Raw genomic sequence first — 18,312 nt, 5'->3', positions numbered from 1 at the left:
GAAGATTTGGACATTTTATTGTCCAAAGTCAAGGACCCAAATATCAGTCCAATAAATTATTACAATAAATTATCCTCCATTGCATGTGGAATATTGATTCTAAACATAACTTATTCATCTTATTCAAGCTTTTTTTTAGTTTTATTGCTTCACAAATGGTGCCGATAACAGTGGAGAACCCAAAGAAAACTCTTCTGGGTGCTAAATTACCTCCCGAGGCCAGAACCACAAGGGTGAAATTAGAGTTTTTAAGCAGATAAACTTTAATATTAATACCTTTAACACTTATGGGAGTCTCACTTATTAGGGGTGACAATATAAAGCAGTGGCGAAACAGTCATGTTGACAATCAGAAGGACTCGCGTTGTCCGAAAACAAGCTTAAAATAGTTTAAGCTGTGGGGAAACATGGAGGAGGGATTAGGAAAACCTCTTGTCAGTGCTGGTGCCTGTGCAATGGAAATACTGCAGCGTTGTACTGTCCCTGTCCCACTCCGTGTAGCTGGAAATGTCAACCACATCTGTTTGCTGCCTTATACCCCAATTCAAGCAGTCGCACGACTTACCGGAAAAGCTAAAATTGGAGGCTCGGACCCATAAATGTGCCACTCAAATTAGCCATGAGCTAAACCTCTCTGCTCTGAGTTCCATCGCTCTCTTTGGCGTTCTTTTACTTCACTCCAAATTACGCTGTCCTTCGTTTGGAACTGTCAGCTACAGTTATAAATAGCCAAATAACCTAATATAAATTCAAAGTGGGCCCATAGGCTATCAGCAGCATTGTCCGTGTATTTGGTGAGTCACTGCATGTTGTGGGTCCGTCTAGTCTCCACACTACCGCCTGTTTTAAAAGTGAACATGTAACTGTGGCTATTTTTGTGGCTTAATTCTGCTATATGATGGCTGCTGAAATGAATATTGGAGAAGTGTAGAACATCACTGTCCTAAACCATCCACTACAAATTACATGAGACATAAAAACAACCCACACATTGACCAACAAACAAACATCATCAGAATTCCTGATAACCACACACCCCAGCGGATGGAATCAGTGGATCAGCCCGGGAGGCCGCGAGGGCATTTTAGGTGCCAAAAAACAATTCTTTTTCCGAAGGTCTCCTTGCAGTTACAAATATATCTTTTCAACCCATTTAAATCATAAGGACGCAACAACCCTTTTCAAAGAGGTCCGTTACTCCCATGCAGTTTGGTAGCAAACAGCCAGCAGTGGAACAACATCACCATCCCACAGGAATTCCGTCTGTGTTTTTCTTTTCATTTTTTTCTGTTGTTGTTTCTGGCTTCTTTTTTTTGTCTGTTTTGTTTTGCTTCCCACCGGCTCTTGAGACAGACATCTGGAACTTCATCAGACTACTTGTTGGAGTTTCTTCACGTGTTAGCTGCTAGCGCCGTCGACCCCTGGAATAGGGTTGCTTTATCTGTGTGGCCGGCTGTGCGGAAGGTCGCTGATGAGAACAATATTGGTTTGATCCCTGATGCCCTTTGGCATCCCTGAGGCTGCATCTTCATAAATATGTGGCACCCTTCAAGGTAATTACTCATTATGTGTGACTGGGTACAACAATATAAAACAGAGACTAATCAAATCATCCATAGCATCCAACTCTGGAATATGCCCAATTGCATATGATCCAACCCCAATTAAAACTTGAGTTACAGGATGTGTTTATAGTATCTGTTCAGTTTGTAAAGGTTTGCTGTGAATGAGAGGTCGGACATTGTAGGGTGAGTGTCATTCAAGAGACCTTTGAGCTATTTATAACGAGACTGTGGTCTCAATATAGCTTTGCAAGCCTGTGGGGTCATCTGGGCAAGCATTTATAAAGGCTTAATCTCAGAGACTGGAGCTGCTTATGCAATTACAAACACGAGACAATTTCAGGCTGTCTCATTAGAGTAAATCAGTTTACTATGTCAAAGCTAGCAGGAGAAACAATAGTTCTATGGCTACGGGTTCATATCTACAGCTTCTTTACAGCTGTGTCAGGATACAATGGAAGGAAAACATCATAAAAAATAACAACGTCCATAACATCATGTCAGAGTTTCTGTGTCTTGTTTTTGTGTCTGCAGAAGGCAACAGATCTTAGATGGCGATCTTCAGCGGGACCGTCTCCTGGTTGCTTTTGATCGATTCTTTGGGGTTCTGGTAGGAGAGCCTCACAAACACAACCACCAGGATTGTTCCTGAAAGTGAAAACTTAACATTAATGCAATGCCAACTCCTCCGATACGATGTGTTAAAAATGCCAATAAAGTAAAAAACAAAACTGCAGGGGTTTTTATATTGACTTTTCCTCCATCCTCTTACCTATGACTGCAAAGGTGCCAAGCAGGATACCCACTGCAGACTGGATCGTCGGCATGCCCTGCAACTGCTTGACAGGCATTTTGCAGTTTCCTCTCACGTTGCAAGGACACACGGTCACTAAGGCGGGGAGGGAGGAAGGGATGCACACAGGCAAGTTTGTTCAAGGTGTTGAAAGTGCTGCCCAGGAAGCAGAAACTACAACATGGTGATAAATCATGTTTTGTTTAATGCACTCTTAGAAATGTAAGAAAAAAGACATCCCATTTGACCTGCTAAGAAAGTAATACCATCATAATTCGACCTTCAAAACAGAACCAGATAAAAGGAAATACTGCACCAAATGATCAGGGATTAATTATTAAGTATTTTGGGGAATCTGGACTCTGCTGAACACCAGAAATACGCCTCACAGAGGTCTCATCCTTGTCTTAATGAACCAAATTTGATTCTTGCTTGGTCCTCGTAGGACTTTTGAGCTGTTGTCACATTCAATGTGCTGGTGGATGCAGCAATGATAGGCTGTGCTCGGCCTACAAGGGTGTTCGGGAACAGATGGCTTCTCTCGAGTGCATCAAGGGTCTGTATGTTTAATGTCAACAGGCTGTTCTGGAGCATCCCGGCAGAGGTTTTGTGAAGCATCACTGACCCCCCTTTAAACAGCAGAGCAAGGACAAGCTGGCACGCAGGCTTTGATGTATATTGGTCACTCCTATTCCCGTGTCCTGTCACCTTTGCATGACTCTGTTGCTGAATGACAGAATTGTCATTACCTGGCAGGTTTATGAAGGTGCTCCTGGGAGGGGAGCTGCTGTCAGAGATGGTGAAGGGCACAGTGTAGACCTCAGGGGCCAGGTAAGGGACATTTAAGGACAGATTGGTGTGAGTATCTGAGGGAGAAAATATCATAATAGTTACAAACTACCACAAAAGTGAGGACTACTGCAGCGCTGAGTTCATCACAGACCAATTCATTCCCTTGTAAATGGTGTTAAATTATATTCTTTTACAGGGTAAAGGATCTAGCAAGTACACATTATCAACCTGGAAGTCAGAATTCAACATCTGGCAGTACAACAACTGTAAAACAACACACACAGCTTAAAAACCGTGCAGCGGGCAAAAGGAAGGGATCCATGTTTAGAGGTCTGGAGTGTGTCTATCTTATCTGCGGCCGTTGGGCTAACTCAGGTCTGGCCACGTGACGCAAAAGCCCTGTAAAGAGAAATGTTTTATCAAGCTGTTTGAACTCCTATCGCAGGGTCTCAGCCTCTATGTTTGCGCTTCGCCGCTACTCCCCTTCATGTTGCATTTGTCACTCAGGGACATGCGAGCTGTGTGCCACTCAGGGCTCTTATCGTCTATCTGCGCTGCCGTGTCACAGGTTGGGTCTGTGATCTTCCTGGAAATTAGCTGGATGCTGTGATTCTCTTAACACCCACCTCATGTAGCATATTTAGAAGGAGAACCATAGGAGAACCACTCTGCTGCCATTCAATTATTATTTATTTTTTCTTTATCAGGTTTGCTCTTAATAAGACTGCCAGGTAGTTTAATGTCAGAAATTAAAGGTCAGAAAGATTCAAAATATCTCACCCACTCACTGTCTCTCTCTCCCTCCCTCTCTCTCTCTCTCTTCACACACACACACATGCACACACACACACACACACACACACACACACACACACATGCACGCACTCAAGTGTTCTTAATGCTGCAGTCACTCAAATTGTGAAAAAGCAGACATTTCCACCAGTGTAAGTACACATTATTGGTATGAGCGTTACCGGCTGTGACCAGGTGCAAGGCATTCTGGGAGGTGCCTTTTTTTAGCCTCCATTAGCTGGCAGGAACTCAGCAATGACGCCAAAGAAATTACACAGAAGATATAATTACAGCTGGGCTCAATCAATACCAACAGGAACAGGGGAGTGAAAGAGGGAGATAAAAAAAAATCTGCAAGGAACGAGAGCGGTTTGAATGACTCAATGGCGAACGTCAGAGCAGCAAATTATTTGCATTAAATGAACATAAGACCGGCAGTTTAACCTGCGTGAAAGGATCATTACCTTAGGCCCAAAATTTTAGATAGCACAGAAAATTATTTTGAGGTCCGGGAAACATCGTTTGAGTAATAATAGAAAAAGTCTATATTATATTAAAGCAATCATGGAATATGTCCACTAGCGGTGTTCTAACGGGTTAATTACTCCATCCATGCGCCTCAATTACAACACAGTTTAATTGGCTAACTGCTTAAATCCAGGACGAAGGGACAAAAGTTTGTCTCTCGTACAAGACCATTGGATCGTCCCTGTTGTGTGTTAGAGTTGTTGACCACCGACCACATGAGTTTTCTGAATCATAGCATTTGGCTGTGACCTGCTTGTGGGTCACTGGATCACCTTACAGTCATGTGATTGAGATCTAAATACTAATAATATACTCTGAGTCCAGTGGCTTCACGAGCTGCACTTGTCTCACCGTTGATGGGCGTCAGCTTCCAGTTATGGCGGACTGTGGCGTCACTGCGCAGGGAGAAGTTCAGACGTCCCCCGTGCTGCGGCCCGTCGCTGTCCCGCGAGGCCAGGACCAGAGCTTGATCCTCCCAGCGCGGCGTGCACAGGTACTTCCAGGAATAGTCTCCAACCAGCACGGGGCTGTTGTCGTTCACGTCCAGGATTTGGACGGTAACCAGGGTGGATGCAGATAAGGAAGAGTTTCCTGCCAGAACAACCAGAGACTAACAGTGACCCTGTGGTGCAAAGACAGCATCCACTAGATCTGTTCTGTGAAAGTCATTTATGCTTATACAGTCAAGCGGTGCTGAATCACACTTTTTTTTTTACTGAGCTCAATGTGCAAAATGTGAAGATTCAAAATTTTTCAATCAAGCTTCACCAGAATCATTGGGTATTTCTTGCAAATCTGCACGAACTTGCTGTATTTTAGTGCAAATTTAATTGCACTAAACTTTTTAGTGTATTATGCAGAGAAATAAATGAGATTTCCAGTTGAATAAAAAAGTATTTACTGCCAGGACTGTGGCGCAAAACATATTTTTCTTTTATTATGTTATATTGTGTGTAACAGAACATACGTCCGTCCACTGCAATGACCTCCATGGTGTAAGTGCTGTTCTCTTCTCGGTCCAAGGCTTGCACGGTCTTTAATTCACCAGAATATTTCCCTATTGAGAAGTATTTCTTTGTGTCCCCTTGCAGAGAGTACCTGCGTAAAGGGAAATGTGACATCAGAATCTTTCAAACTGGGCAGATTTTGCCGCCGCAGTTCCTCCGGTTCACCTGATGGGGTGAGAGTCGGGGTCATAGCCCCGGATGGTCGCGATGACCCGGCCCGGTTCCTCGCCCTCTCTGACGGTCACCTCGTAGTGACTCTGAGACAGAATCGGACCCTCGTTCACGTCATCAACGTAGATGGAGACCGTCGCCGTGGAGGCATGTCCGTACCGGCCGCGCACCAGAGCCACCGGATTCTGAGCGCTGAGCACGAGGATGTACTCACTCTCCCGCTCAAAGTCCAGGACCTGGGAATGAGTGGACGTTTCACACATGTAGGTGAATTTTACAGTATTTAAAAGCACGTGGGCTTTAAGGAGTAGTTTTTTCTGGTGAAAATAGCACCTCAAGAATATCTGAAAATAAAATCGGTGAATTTATCGAGCCAGTTTCCAGAATAAGCCAGATTTTAGTCACAGTAAAACCAGCCAACTGAGTCACTGAGTCACCAATGAGACATTTTCCATGATGATCCACTTGGACGAGATGCTGCCTGACAAAGCAATAATAGCAAATAAGCAGCAAGTAATATAGCAAATAATAGCAAGTTTCTTTCAATTGCTGTCTTTTAACATGGGCTGCACAAAATTTGGGGCAAAAGCTTTTCATAAATAATGTAGTTGAAGAGTTTAAAATAAAGATTACTGTACTGTAATCTGTTTTCTAAAGGTGACGTGACCTTGTGACTGATACAAAAAAAACCCAGTCCTTGTTTTACTGGCGGGGTTATCAAACTCACAACCCTCCATTGCTTTGGCCGCACGTTTTAGAGACAAAAGGACAAAAGTGAAAGGAATCCTGCTGTTTATCACACAGTCTTGTGAATTTGATTATTTTAAAGCAGCCTTCCGAATCCTGCCTGGAACTCGTCATCGCTGTCAGGATGATTTTTTTTTCTTCTTCTTTAAAACGTGCTCTGACTTCACATGAAACAAGACATTATTAAACCAGCCTGACATCATCTGTCTCGGGCTAAGTGCGTCTCTGTTGCCAGGGAGAAGAAACGCAGCCCTCAGAGGGTGGATGAGTACCACCGCTGACTGCAAGTGACGCAAGGACCCAGTCACCGTGTTACCAGCACAAAGGAACACGCACGCCAGCTCCTGAGGCCCGTCGCTCACCTGAACCTCACGGCTCGATGGTTCCATCACATTTTTTAACTAAAACCTCCAAACCACTATCGCCTCCATCATGGCATCACAAATGATGCACAAGGACATCCCACAGTCTTTTAAATCCGATCTGTGCTTCGACACTTTGCCCTTTTTTACACTATTTCTGACGCTGCAATAAAACCTTCGCTGCTACCAGGGGACTGAATAAATGAATAATATACATATCATTTGCTAATGGGCTACTTGACAGCTTATTGTTATTTTAAAGCATGTTTCGTAATTAAATTTAACATAAACAATCTCTTAGAATTCCGCAGTTCTCTAAGATTTTCACTTCAAACTCACCCCTCACCTATTAATTGATGTCGATTGAATAATTACAACCTATTTGAAAATGTTTGTTTAATGTAAATATGACAATAATACACCAATTCTAATGTATTCCGCTTTCACAAATTTCCTTTTCCTTCTTTAATCATCCCTGATTAGATTCCCATCGCCGTGAGCATCAGGAGTGTCGCCACTGTTGTAAAAGCTCCATTAGTGTCGGTTCACCCAGCATAATTATTCACTTGGGCTGTGAGCAACGTGTAATTTCTGATAAAGACATGCCTTTGCCTTTCCGTGCTGACATCACACTGTGACACAAAAACTCAGAGGAGTTTCTTTTGGTTTCTTTTTGGAGCCTTTTGTCCAACATGCGGTCCCACTGACATGCCTCACGTGGCCAAAGCCAGGGCCTTCATAGCAGCTACTCAAGGAGGCACCGAGCGAGTCTGCACCAAAACGCATTTCTGGAAAACAGAAATCCTCGTGTGTTGATCTGAGATAATACAAGTTTCCATTTTTAGCTTTTCCACGGCTCCTGCTTTATCTCAGCAGAGCGCATGAATCTCACAGTTCAGTCACATTCATCAACTCCCACAGAGGGTTTGAAAATAATAGACTGTCTCCTGCCTGGCCCACTTAGAGAGCAGACCATTAGACACACACACACACACACACACACACACACACACACTCCTCTACATAAAAACACCCTGCCGGATTATACAAGGCAGACGAAAGGTGATGCGCCGCAGGGGAAAGAGATTATTGGTCTTAAACATTCAATTGTTATCTGGACGGTTTGAGGCATGAGGGGGCTTTAATAGTGATATTCTGGAATATTCCCTTCTAGTCACGTACACACCGTAAAAGCCACATAAACATTGTTTAGTAGTTGTTTGGGACTGCATATGCGCCTCTGAATGATGTACCGTGCAGGATCTAGTCGATAAATCGGACAAATGTTGCTTACCTTTGAAAGGACGAGGGCGACCTCGTTGGTCTGCTTGTCTGTCACTAACGTAAACGCCTCCTCTTCATTTCCAGACTCTAAATGGTAGTTCACCTGCCAGCTGTCGCCCCCGCGCACATCTGCATCTCCTGCCAGCACAGCTGTTACTGTGGTGCCCACTGGAGCGTTTTCTGGGATGTGGAACGGGCCGTACTGATTAGGAAGAAGAAATACAGGCAGTAATAAGCAAAGGCTATATGCAGTGTGCAATTATGAGCTGACTGCGCACTCACAGCTAGCATTGGCATAAATATTAATACACGGAACCAAAAAAATCTGAACAATACTTGTCTGGATTTTGATGTTGCCAGTTGACAGTACGTGAACATACATTTGCCCCCTCTTGCCCTCTTGGTGTGAGTTGACCTTTCTTCACACACCTCTGTGTGTTTAGACAGGCGTTTAATCTGCCACTCACTGATGTCCTCTGGCGAGGCAGCCATGCCTCTGATCTGGCTGGCCCGTCTGCAGGGTCACTGAACCCAGCCCTGTCAACACTCTCCTCCCACGTCCCTCCCTCCACCGCACAGCCTTCACTTCTCCATGGAAAAAGCTGCACTCCTCGAGCGTGACCTGCTCAAGAGTATTTTCCACCTTTGTGTTTTAGCGTGTTTTCTGGAAGTGCGGCATCGATTATCTGGGCAAATGTGGCCATAAAGGCAATAAACATGAAGAGTGAGACACATGTAAGGATTAAAGGAGGAACTGAATAACACCCAAATGACACTTGATCATTAACATTCTTTAATTAAGTCAGTGTTCTCTGGGTTTACTGGTTTTCGCCCGTCAGATCTACAGCCCATTTCCCTTCACAGTTGTAAATTCCACAGCTCTACCTTCCTTCCCTGCTCACAACGTCCATGTTGTTCTGTGACTGTCACACTGGGTGACGAGCCTGTCTGGGTCTCCATTATCACAGCATGGTACTCTCCTACACTCCCCCTCTCCTTGAAGCTTTCATGTAATTTTAAGGGACTCCATGTAGCAGCCAATCTTATCACATTTCTTTCTTTCTCCACAGTATTTCAACATTAGGGAATCCGATGTTCCATTCTGACTGCAGCGCTAAAAAACAAATGTCCATCTGAATTTCAATGCTAATATTGAAAGCGTTTTTTTTTTAAAGAAAAACAATAGGTGCATGATAGTGGAAATAGGGAACACAAAATAGTCTCAGCACCAGCAACAATAAATGGCCCCTCTATGATGTTTGAACAATCCAACAAAATCTAGAGAAAAATATAACATTTCCTCTTGTGTAACATGGAAATTATAAATTATAGAGATAATGGAGGTGTCTTGGGGGGAAGTCAACTCTAGAGTGGAATTTACTCCAAATCCAGCCGTAACTTTAAGTCTCATTTTGATTTAAAAAGACCAGCATATGTAATTTACACTTTGAAGCAAAACAATTATTCAGAATTGCCAGATATCAATGTGATGTTTAATATTTCAGGGCTGAAACTGACAGTTTAAAATGGACTGATGGCTAATGTCATATTTTATATCTTCTTAAACCATCTTTCCCCAAACAGGACAAAAGAACTGTTCAAATGTCAATTTAAATGTCAAAACATTGCACATGTGAAAATATGAATGATATTTTCTTTCCGCCTATAGGTAAGACATCACAGAGACCACCGGGGGAGGGGGGGGGGATTATGGGTCAGCACAGGTGAAATTGTACCTGAGCCACTGTGACACAGTCTTATTATAATGACATTTAGCATGGAGTTACAATGTAGACCGGACTACACACTGGAAATGACTCCTCCTCAGGCGAAAAAGCCTGAGATTAAAGGGGGAATAATTGGATCAGCAGCCTGAGAGCAGAATATGGGTTGAGATTTCTGGACTTTTTAAATTACATTCTGAGCAAGTGATTGCCTGAGAGTCCGTCTGAACGTTTGTACCTCGTGTTTGGAGAAGACCGGCGGGTTGTTGTTCTCGTCCTGCACCGTCACCACCACCGTGCAAGAGCTGTTCAGACCTACCAAGCACATCATTGTTCCTTCTGTTAGTGACTCAAGGTCGACCCATCAAGAAAATAACGTATGCTGAAGGAACAAGCGGTCCTTCTTCTTTTTCACACCCCGGCCCATGAGTCATGGCACTTCATCTGACAGCCTGAGGGGGGGGTTAACATAGCTACATCCTCCCCACGTTGTAGTAGCAACAAAGCTGCTGACGCACTGGCTAAGGCGGCTAATATGTCCTGTCCCTTCCTGGCACACTAAGTGTTTATATTTTTCTCTTTTGTCCCTGCTCTTCGCTCGCCCTCACTCCCTCTCTGCTCGTAATTTCTGCCTCACAGCTAAGGTTGTCACTGTAATCTACGGTGTGTCTCAGAGAGTCGCAACACAGACATAGAGAATTCTATTTTGGGGACATGCAGTTTTTGTACTGATTCATTTACTTCATTTGGGGCTAAAAGGAAAATTGAACCAGTCTGGGTCAATTTTATTCAGTGATTTCATTCTATTTAACATATAAACATTACTAAATATACTTATATTTAATATATGTAAAAATAAACAGCATGTAATAACTAACTGCCTATTGAAGAAAATGTACCCTTCTTTTTTCCACCATGTAAAATGGGGTATAACAATATCCTGTTTACTAGACAAAGCAGTTTGGATTTTGGCTTGAAGCTACAGCGATATCCACTTCCCAGAAATCAATAAAAACACTGGCTTTACCCAGTCTCTGGATCAAATTATCTTTATCTCTAAACTTCTGTTCCTCCCAGGATAATGACCCATTTTAGCAACAGGAGAAAAACAGAATCACTGTCAAGTCACCGCAAAGTCAGCATTTGGTTATTAAATCAAAGTTGCTGGATGTGATTCTCATCGAACCGAGGTCACCTTTGGCGTCCTCGGCGGTGATGGTGAGGGTGTACTGAGGAGCCGTGCCCTCCATACTGTCTGCCTGGACGGAGATGACCCCTGAATCCCGATCCACTCGGAACAGCCCTCGGGGACTCTCGGGAATTTGCCCGACTAACCGGTAGAAGATGCGGACGTTGTCCGTTTTGGGGTCGTCGTTATCGGCTGCCTGTACAGTCAGGATTTCCGTGCCTGTGGAGAGGGAAGGCCCGTGAAGAACTGCTCAACGGATTTAACCTCTGACACAGAAGAAGTCAGCTACCTCGGGCTGCCAGCTCTTTGACCACGGTGTGGTACTGCGCCTGTGGGAACGTCGGCCTGTTGTCGTTGGCGTCCCCCACCATCACTCTCAGCTCCACAGGCTTAGCGATCACTCTTCCTTCGGGACGCTCAACCACGATACTGATCAGGAACTGACAAAACATAAAGACCAAAAGGGATGGAACGGGCACCTACATGCAGCACAGTTGTGCAGTGGGCACAAGGATGGTTACGTTTATGAACTCCTCTTGTTTTCACTTGAGAACCAGTGCACCAGTGGTGAAACCTGCTGACAAAACCACATCATGTACAGTCTGACTGATGATGTGTCATTATTTGATGGATGACACGATCGCATATATTGTATGATAATAGATGATTTATGACTTGGCGTTGAGCATAAAAAGAGGCTGTTCTGAGCTCACTGTTGTTACGAAAATAACTGGAGAATCATAGTGAGTCTCACAAGACGTGTGATGACTGACACATTAGCTATTGTGCCAACCAGGGACAACAAATTTTCCAGATTTTTCTCTGTAAAAGGTATTATGTAGGGAGCTGGAACTTCTGATGAGCATATTTATTGAAGATTAAATTCAACAGAGTCTATGGAAGAATAGACGATAACCTGGAGGAACTAAAGGAGGAACACAATGAAACAAATTTTCCTGATTTTAATACATTTTCCATAAATTAGAGATGGGGTTGGGACAACCTACGCAGTTTACAGGGATTACCCAGATAATCACCGACCGTTATGAGGTGTCGGAGGTGTAAGATTTGTCGTCTCACAGACCTGGTCTTGGGTCTCTCTGTCCAGAGGAGCATTGAGATAAATGACTCCCTCCCCGCTGATGGTGAACAGCATCTCTGGAAACTCCCCCTCCAGACTGTACGCTGCCTGACTTCCACTCCATTTCACCTACATAAACACACACAGCACATTTTTCCCCCACCACACACACATGATGTATTTTATATGCCGTGAAGGTAGTAAACTGCATCATGAGGGAAAGTCAGCATCTAATGGCACAAATGCAATACAAGGAGCTTTTACACGGTGCTCAACTGGAAAATGATCACCTGCTGTACACTTGGAAGGCCGCTCCACAGCGTCTGCCCACATTATGTCTGAGTACTAACATTTATTTGCGTGATAAGGGGCTCACCAATTGCTGTGACAATGATGTGGAACAGAACGCACAGCCAAAACTAACGATGCAGCCTGAAGGGGATTTTCCACTCTGCTTTACAGCCCTTGACAGAGGCTTGTGCAGTGAGGCAGAAAGGGCCCAAGTAGCCATCAAACAGCACCCAACAAGGAGAGGGGCCCAGACACAGCACAGCTGATGTGCATTCAGGGCATGTGTGTCTCCTCAGCGCACTGTCACACACTCCTCCCTTGTTTTGGAGATAGCTGCCCAAACAGTGTGCTTTTATATACACAGCGCAGCTTCACGCAGCTGGCTGCTCCAAAGTCTCATGGTGTTTCTCGACCCCAGAGCCTTGAGGAGATATGTTTAAAGAGCTGATTAATGGTCTCTTTACATAAAGTGCTACACAAAACATTTATGATGTCATCGGTTTTGCCTCTGTCGGCGTTCGGGTTTGCAGAGCACGTCCTGTTGTCCTGCTGAGAGTTTACACAGCGAGCACCTCGTCTCTGTGGAAGCTCTTCTCCAAAACACGGTAGACTGGGATTAAAAAAAACTAAACAGATAAATCAGGAAGACTGTGAAGCTCAATTCCCAGCTGTTAAAGATGCTGTTCTTCATGCTAAAAGAAAGACTGAAGGTCAACATAATTGGCTTTATTAAGTTGTTGCTAACTTTGCATTTCTAAAGTAAAGCTGCAATTATCAATCATAATGATTCAAATATCTGATTGGTTTCTCTGGAGGGTGCTCCATACTGTATGTTGTCCTCCAGGTCAGTGTTCTGGGTTCTGCTAATGTCAGTTTGGCCCGTGAACAACAACCTGGACCTAAATTTTTAATCCAATCAAGACGCAAATGCTGAAATTTAACATTTTATATTTTTAGTTGATGAGTGCACGGAAGCTGATGTTCTGAGGCTCTGAGCAAATATTGCACAGTTTAACCCAAAGAAATAGCATTGACGGCCAGAGGAGCTGATTAAAACTAGGACGTGATGCTCAGACGGTTGTGGTGAAGCTCTGGCGAGGATTAAACCTACTCTGCCACAAACGCTCTCCTGACAGCATTATGCATGCAAGATTTCAAGAGGGCAATCAGACGCACACAATACATGACAGACCGAAGTTAACCTGCCAGCCCCAATGGTGCAGACTTCTGATTACACGGTCCCTGAAATCCACACCTTCAAATCAGATTCTATTGGTAAGAGAGGGCCAGAGTGTTCTGGGCTGCAGATTCCTCTTCCACATTTCTGATCATGAGGGGTGGGGTGGGGGTGGGGGTGGGTGGGATGATGCTGGCACAACAGAAAAGGCATTTGCTGCAGAAGGACAAATAGATGCGGACGTGGTGACTGCTCATTATCTGAGACATGCGTGGAGGTGAGATCTATGGAGTGGGTCTGGGAACACGACTATTTCTGTATGTGTCATCGCAGCGGTTAGTCCCGACACCTACTGAGCACAGCAGTTCAATCACACAGCGTGGGAGAACTCAGGCTTCCCCAAAGTGAACCTCCACGTTCAAATAATTCCGTTTTTTTTGTGATTTAGGCAGCAAAGGACACCGTAACCAAACAGATTCCAGGAATATGCAAGTAATTTAGTCTGTGCCTCCATTTTTCTGACAAAACGAGGGTCTCTTCATTCGTATGCTGGAAAGCAGATGTTATTGGCAATTTTGTTTGAATTAAAAGGCTTTCTGGGGTCGCTAAATGGCCACTCAATGTTAGGGTTTCAGCCTAAAAGACAAAATCAATGGAAAAAACTTCACTGTGGATTGGATGTAATCTTTGAAAGGCAAATAAATCAGAATGTTCTGCCCACACATGTGAAACCACACATTTTCAGTGGGAGGAATGGGCTGTTAGACCGGAGAGATGCGAGGCTGAGGGCGGGTGTGGGGGAGGTGGGAGAAGAAAAGAAGCAGGAGGAGGGGGCGGTTGTCGTGGTGCACCTACCGACTACAGCCAGCAGAAACTGCACAACACATCTGAATGACTCGATTTTTACATTTGTCTCTGAGGTTTGAATGTATTCAAGCTATTAACATGCAAAAAAAAATCAGTGATTCTATTTAAACTAAGCCTTTTCCATCTTAATTTGCCTTTTCTTTTTTGTGTCCAGGAAAGTATCAAAAACTAGTTTTACCTCGGTTTATTTGTCGGGAGGATCACAGCAAACAGCGTTTACCTGTTTTATTTCGACATTATTATTCCAAGATGGCCAAATAGCTTCTGAAACAGCGGCTGAATAAATGAATGAATGAGAGCAACATTGAGGCAGGTTTGCAGAGCAGCCCTCAGAGTTGCGGAGGTAGTGGTGATGGTGGTGGGTGGGTGGCAGTGTTGGGTGAGATTACTGGAATTGAGCTGACTCAGTCGGGAGGCAGTCTGTAAAGATCAGTGGCATTTGAACGGCATCAATTATTCAGCGTTTGGTCACTTAGGAGGACCCAGGGGAATTCAAAACGGCAGCTGGCAAGATGGGGCCACGTTATTGAGTTTGGTTTGTCGTAATTTGATCATTGGAATGTTTAACAAAAGGGTCAGAGTTCACCCCAATGTGAAAGACATTCTGAAGTGTGTCTGAGTTATGAGAGAAGGTGATAATTAGGCTTGTGTCTCACTTGAGAGATGGGGATGGGATACGGGCCTGGGAGGTTCTCCTGGAATCTGACGGGGTCGGGTGAAGCCCAGGTGTTTCCCGTCACCTCCACCGTTACGATGCCGGTGGTGAAAAAAGCGTTCGCCTTGCCAGCCATGTCTCTGACCATCACTGAGAGCTTATAACGGCCGCACATCTCCGGGTCCAGCGTTGACGCTCCTTGAGGCAACAGATTCGGAAGCGAAGGAATCAGAATGGAAAAGAAAAACACAAAATTGTAGTGACAAAACAAAATCTACTGGCTTATAACAACACCGTCAAGTATTTTTCCAAGGTTGTCAGCTCCTTCTGAAATAGCAACAAAATTAGCCTTTAGACAAGTTAAAATGAGCTCCGCCATATCTGGAAATGAGGTAGAAAAATCAGCAAGGTGATTGTCAATTTCCTCTGCAACTACATAATCAGCAGCTATGTGAACCGAACGAGGCCAGGAAATATGCCATCCGGCTCCGACTGAGCCGTAACAAAAGAAAGCATTGTGGCTACAGGAATAGCAGCAACAGGAACAAACCTACCACAGAGAAGTCTATAACCAGCAACACGGCGTTTGGCTAAACTAAAGGATTCAGATTGTTCCCTGTCTGGCTTTGAAAGGTGTTTATGCTATTTATTATGAGCTGTTCTGAGTTACGCCTGTTGCCCGTGATGATAAATAAAGACCATGACATGATAGAAGCAGACAACCCTTCATTATTTTTTATGGTGGCTCACGGCTTCATTCATATCGGTTATTAGTATCGGCCACAATCTTCACATTGGAACATCCACAATTCAAGTACAGCCATTAACTTTTCATTAAGAGGTCATAGTAATGGGCCGACCTTCCTCCGTGAGAGAAACCTCTCCTGTGATGGAGTCAATGGAGAACATTTGGCTGGATGGAATCCTGGGCCACTGTTCCTGGAGGCTGAAGCGCAGCTCGCCGTTGACGGAGCCGCGATCGTCCCGATCCAGAGCCTCCACCTGCATAAACGGGATCCCTGAGACACAGGCAGGAGTCACAAAGTTGACAATCAACACCAAGAGAGTAAATCACATGTTGCTGAAGTTGGTGGGTGTGATTTCTCCCCTTATGAAAACTTTCTTTATTTTTATCCCCATACAAACACCACCGCTCAAGGTTCTCTTACCTTTGAGAAGCCCGAGCTGAACGCTGCCTCGCATGCTCTTACCGATAAAAGTGGGCACATTGTCATTCTTGTCAATGACGCACACTTCTACCGTGAAGCTCTGACGGCCCGCTGGCGTCCTGAAAGACACCTGCGCAGCCACACTTTGTTACCTTGATGGTGAACCAGCGTAGGCACGATCATGGTTCTGTGAATGATGAAGAGGCAACACTACCTGCAGTGAGTATGACGGCTGTTTCTCTCTGTCCAGAGGTTTCAGAGCATACAGAAACTGAGTGTCCACTCCGAATATGCCCTCATCGTCCCCCGTCACTGCCAGCTCGGTGTGATTGGGGGGCAGGTTATAAAGCTGTGGCGGCGAAAGCAAAATTGCATGTCATGACTCCTGCTTACAATCTGGTCAGATCTGCACAGCAATTCTGGAAGGGAGGAGGGCTGAAACCACAGGGCACGGCTGTGTGTTTATGTTGCCATTAAATCCTAAGCTATATTAAAATATGTTTGGTTTTTTTAAACTGAATCAGTGTGACAAGCCCTATTTTTAGTTTTGGTTTGCACTATAGTTAGAATTTGCAATTCACAGATGCAAATGTAAAACCCCATCAGAGATTTGATAAACATCATCAGTAGTCATTGATTCATTAGACTTTATTCAATAAACTTTATTCTTGCTTTTAAATCCTTCTTCACTACATGCAGGAAAAAGTATGCTATTCTGCTGCTACAGAAGGGTACTCCTCACAGATAGATTTTGGTATTTTCATGAAAAGGATTTGAGCCATTTCTATAACTATTTTTACAGAAAAACATGCAATTTTTATCCCTTATCCATCTGAAATCTCTTAAAAATGAAATCCTCCACACACAATAAAAATCCTTGGTCATGCTTTGGTACACGATAGTCCAGGCAGATAGAAAGACTCTTCCACCTCAGAAAAAATCACTCTCCTTCACATTCCAAAACATCATTATTACACAATCTTTCCATTCCGGCCATTAACACGGCGCTTGCAAAGTGGCAGTAATTCAACCACGGAGATCAAAAACCGTGAATATGTGCCTGCCAGGACATGCTGACGTCACAAAAAAGACAATTAAAGTGTCAGATATTCATGTGCAATAAATAAAGTGCCTGCCACCAAGCTGGACTAAATGCAGAGGCTGAAACTAGAACGCACCACGAACACTCTAATCAAAGTCAACTGGTGACAGCAGCACATTCACACATCTTGAACCTTCTGGAAAAATGGCAGAGTTGAAAAAGACCCCTGTCAGATCGATGATAAATCTCATATAGATGTTAAATATAAGAGACAATCCATAAAACAGATAGAAGTCGATTACCTTGGTGAGATACCATGGGAAAATACCATCATAGTTCTCAGGGACACCAATCTTAACATTTGTCCCATGGCATGGTGCAAAGAGGTAAAGGATCTCCAACTGCAAGACAAGATCAGGCTGCGGTTGACTCTGGCAGGTGAGCGATACACGGGAATGAACCCAAACGTCTTACGGTGAGAGCTACGATGTGCATTGGTGGAGCTGCTCCGGCGGCCATGAGTCTGTGAATGTAGCAAAATCAGAGTTCAGGCCACATGGCTGCAGCCCAACAATGTCTTCCTCGTTACTCATTCACACGCTTTCTTTTAAAAAAAAAAAAGCAAAACACCCCCAAACATCTGCAACTGCCTGAAGACCTTCGAACACTTGACGGCAACACGGGACAGAATATGACAAGCCTACACTGGTTTGGAGACCATACTGGAAAATGAAAGGCCTGCGATGATTATAGTAACACCAAGTCTAAGCTACAAAGCTGCACAACACCTTCCTTCATTAAAACCTCTAAAAAATACAAAAATAAAACATTCACCCCAACAAAATCAAGTTCAACTACAGCAAAAGGCATCATCTTTTCTAGCTTACCCTCTCCAACAGGTGTGTGTGTCCTCCTGGGAGTTGTGAGAAGACTTTTAAATTGGGTGGAAGACTGGTCTGCCTGTGTACTCATTATTGGGATTAATGGTTAACCCTTTCAAATAAACATGCTAACTACCTCGTTTCCTGCCTCTTAAAAGAAAAAACAAAAAACGAGGGTGAGGGTCCATTTCGCCGATT

At 44.1% G+C, this 18,312-nt stretch overlaps 1 protein-coding gene and 1 long non-coding RNA gene across 2 annotated transcripts; one reads left to right on the top strand and one right to left on the bottom strand.

Annotated features, from left to right (window-relative positions):
- Positions 1-1,899: 1,899 nt before the first annotated feature.
- On the bottom strand, positions 1,900-18,216 carry cdh16 (cadherin 16, KSP-cadherin). The gene is made up of 18 exons (XM_057025639.1): positions 18,121-18,216; positions 17,708-17,756; positions 17,536-17,634; positions 16,406-16,540; positions 16,192-16,321; positions 15,883-16,041; positions 15,024-15,220; positions 12,036-12,161; positions 11,241-11,391; positions 10,958-11,170; positions 10,001-10,077; positions 8,049-8,240; positions 5,640-5,881; positions 5,435-5,565; positions 4,819-5,058; positions 3,105-3,221; positions 2,335-2,451; positions 1,900-2,210 (listed from the first exon to the last, which is right to left on the bottom strand). Exons 2-18 carry the CDS (start codon positions 17,750-17,752, stop codon positions 2,110-2,112), a joined length of 2,472 nt encoding a protein of 823 aa, XP_056881619.1. The 5' UTR covers positions 17,753-17,756; positions 18,121-18,216; the 3' UTR covers positions 1,900-2,109.
- On the top strand, positions 5,684-6,983 carry LOC130521849 (uncharacterized). Its single transcript, XR_008949466.1, has 2 exons — positions 5,684-5,908; positions 6,628-6,983. It is a non-coding gene; the product is annotated as an uncharacterized LOC130521849 (long non-coding RNA).
- Positions 18,217-18,312: the final 96 nt, after the last annotated feature.

The sequence above is a fragment of the Takifugu flavidus genome, chromosome 2 (genome assembly GCF_003711565.1).
Source record: "Takifugu flavidus isolate HTHZ2018 chromosome 2, ASM371156v2, whole genome shotgun sequence".
Lineage (NCBI taxonomy): Eukaryota > Metazoa > Chordata > Actinopteri > Tetraodontiformes > Tetraodontidae > Takifugu > Takifugu flavidus.
This window is presented reverse-complemented; position numbering and strand designations above follow the sequence as displayed.

What these genes read in the sequence shown, in the direction of transcription:
- cdh16 (XM_057025639.1), bottom strand. Translation starts at nt 17,752, where the DNA reads ATGGCCGCCGGAGCAGCTCCACCAATGCACATCGTAGCTCTCACC. An exon ending in CCCGACTCTCACCCCATCAG is followed by an intron (nt 5,566 to 5,639) that starts GTGAACCGGAGG and finishes CCCTTTACGCAG; the next exon opens with GTACTCTCTGCAAGGGGACA. An exon ending in CACCTTCATAAACCTGCCAG is followed by an intron (nt 2,452 to 3,104) that starts GTAATGACAATT and finishes TCCCCGCCTTAG; the next exon opens with TGACCGTGTGTCCTTGCAAC.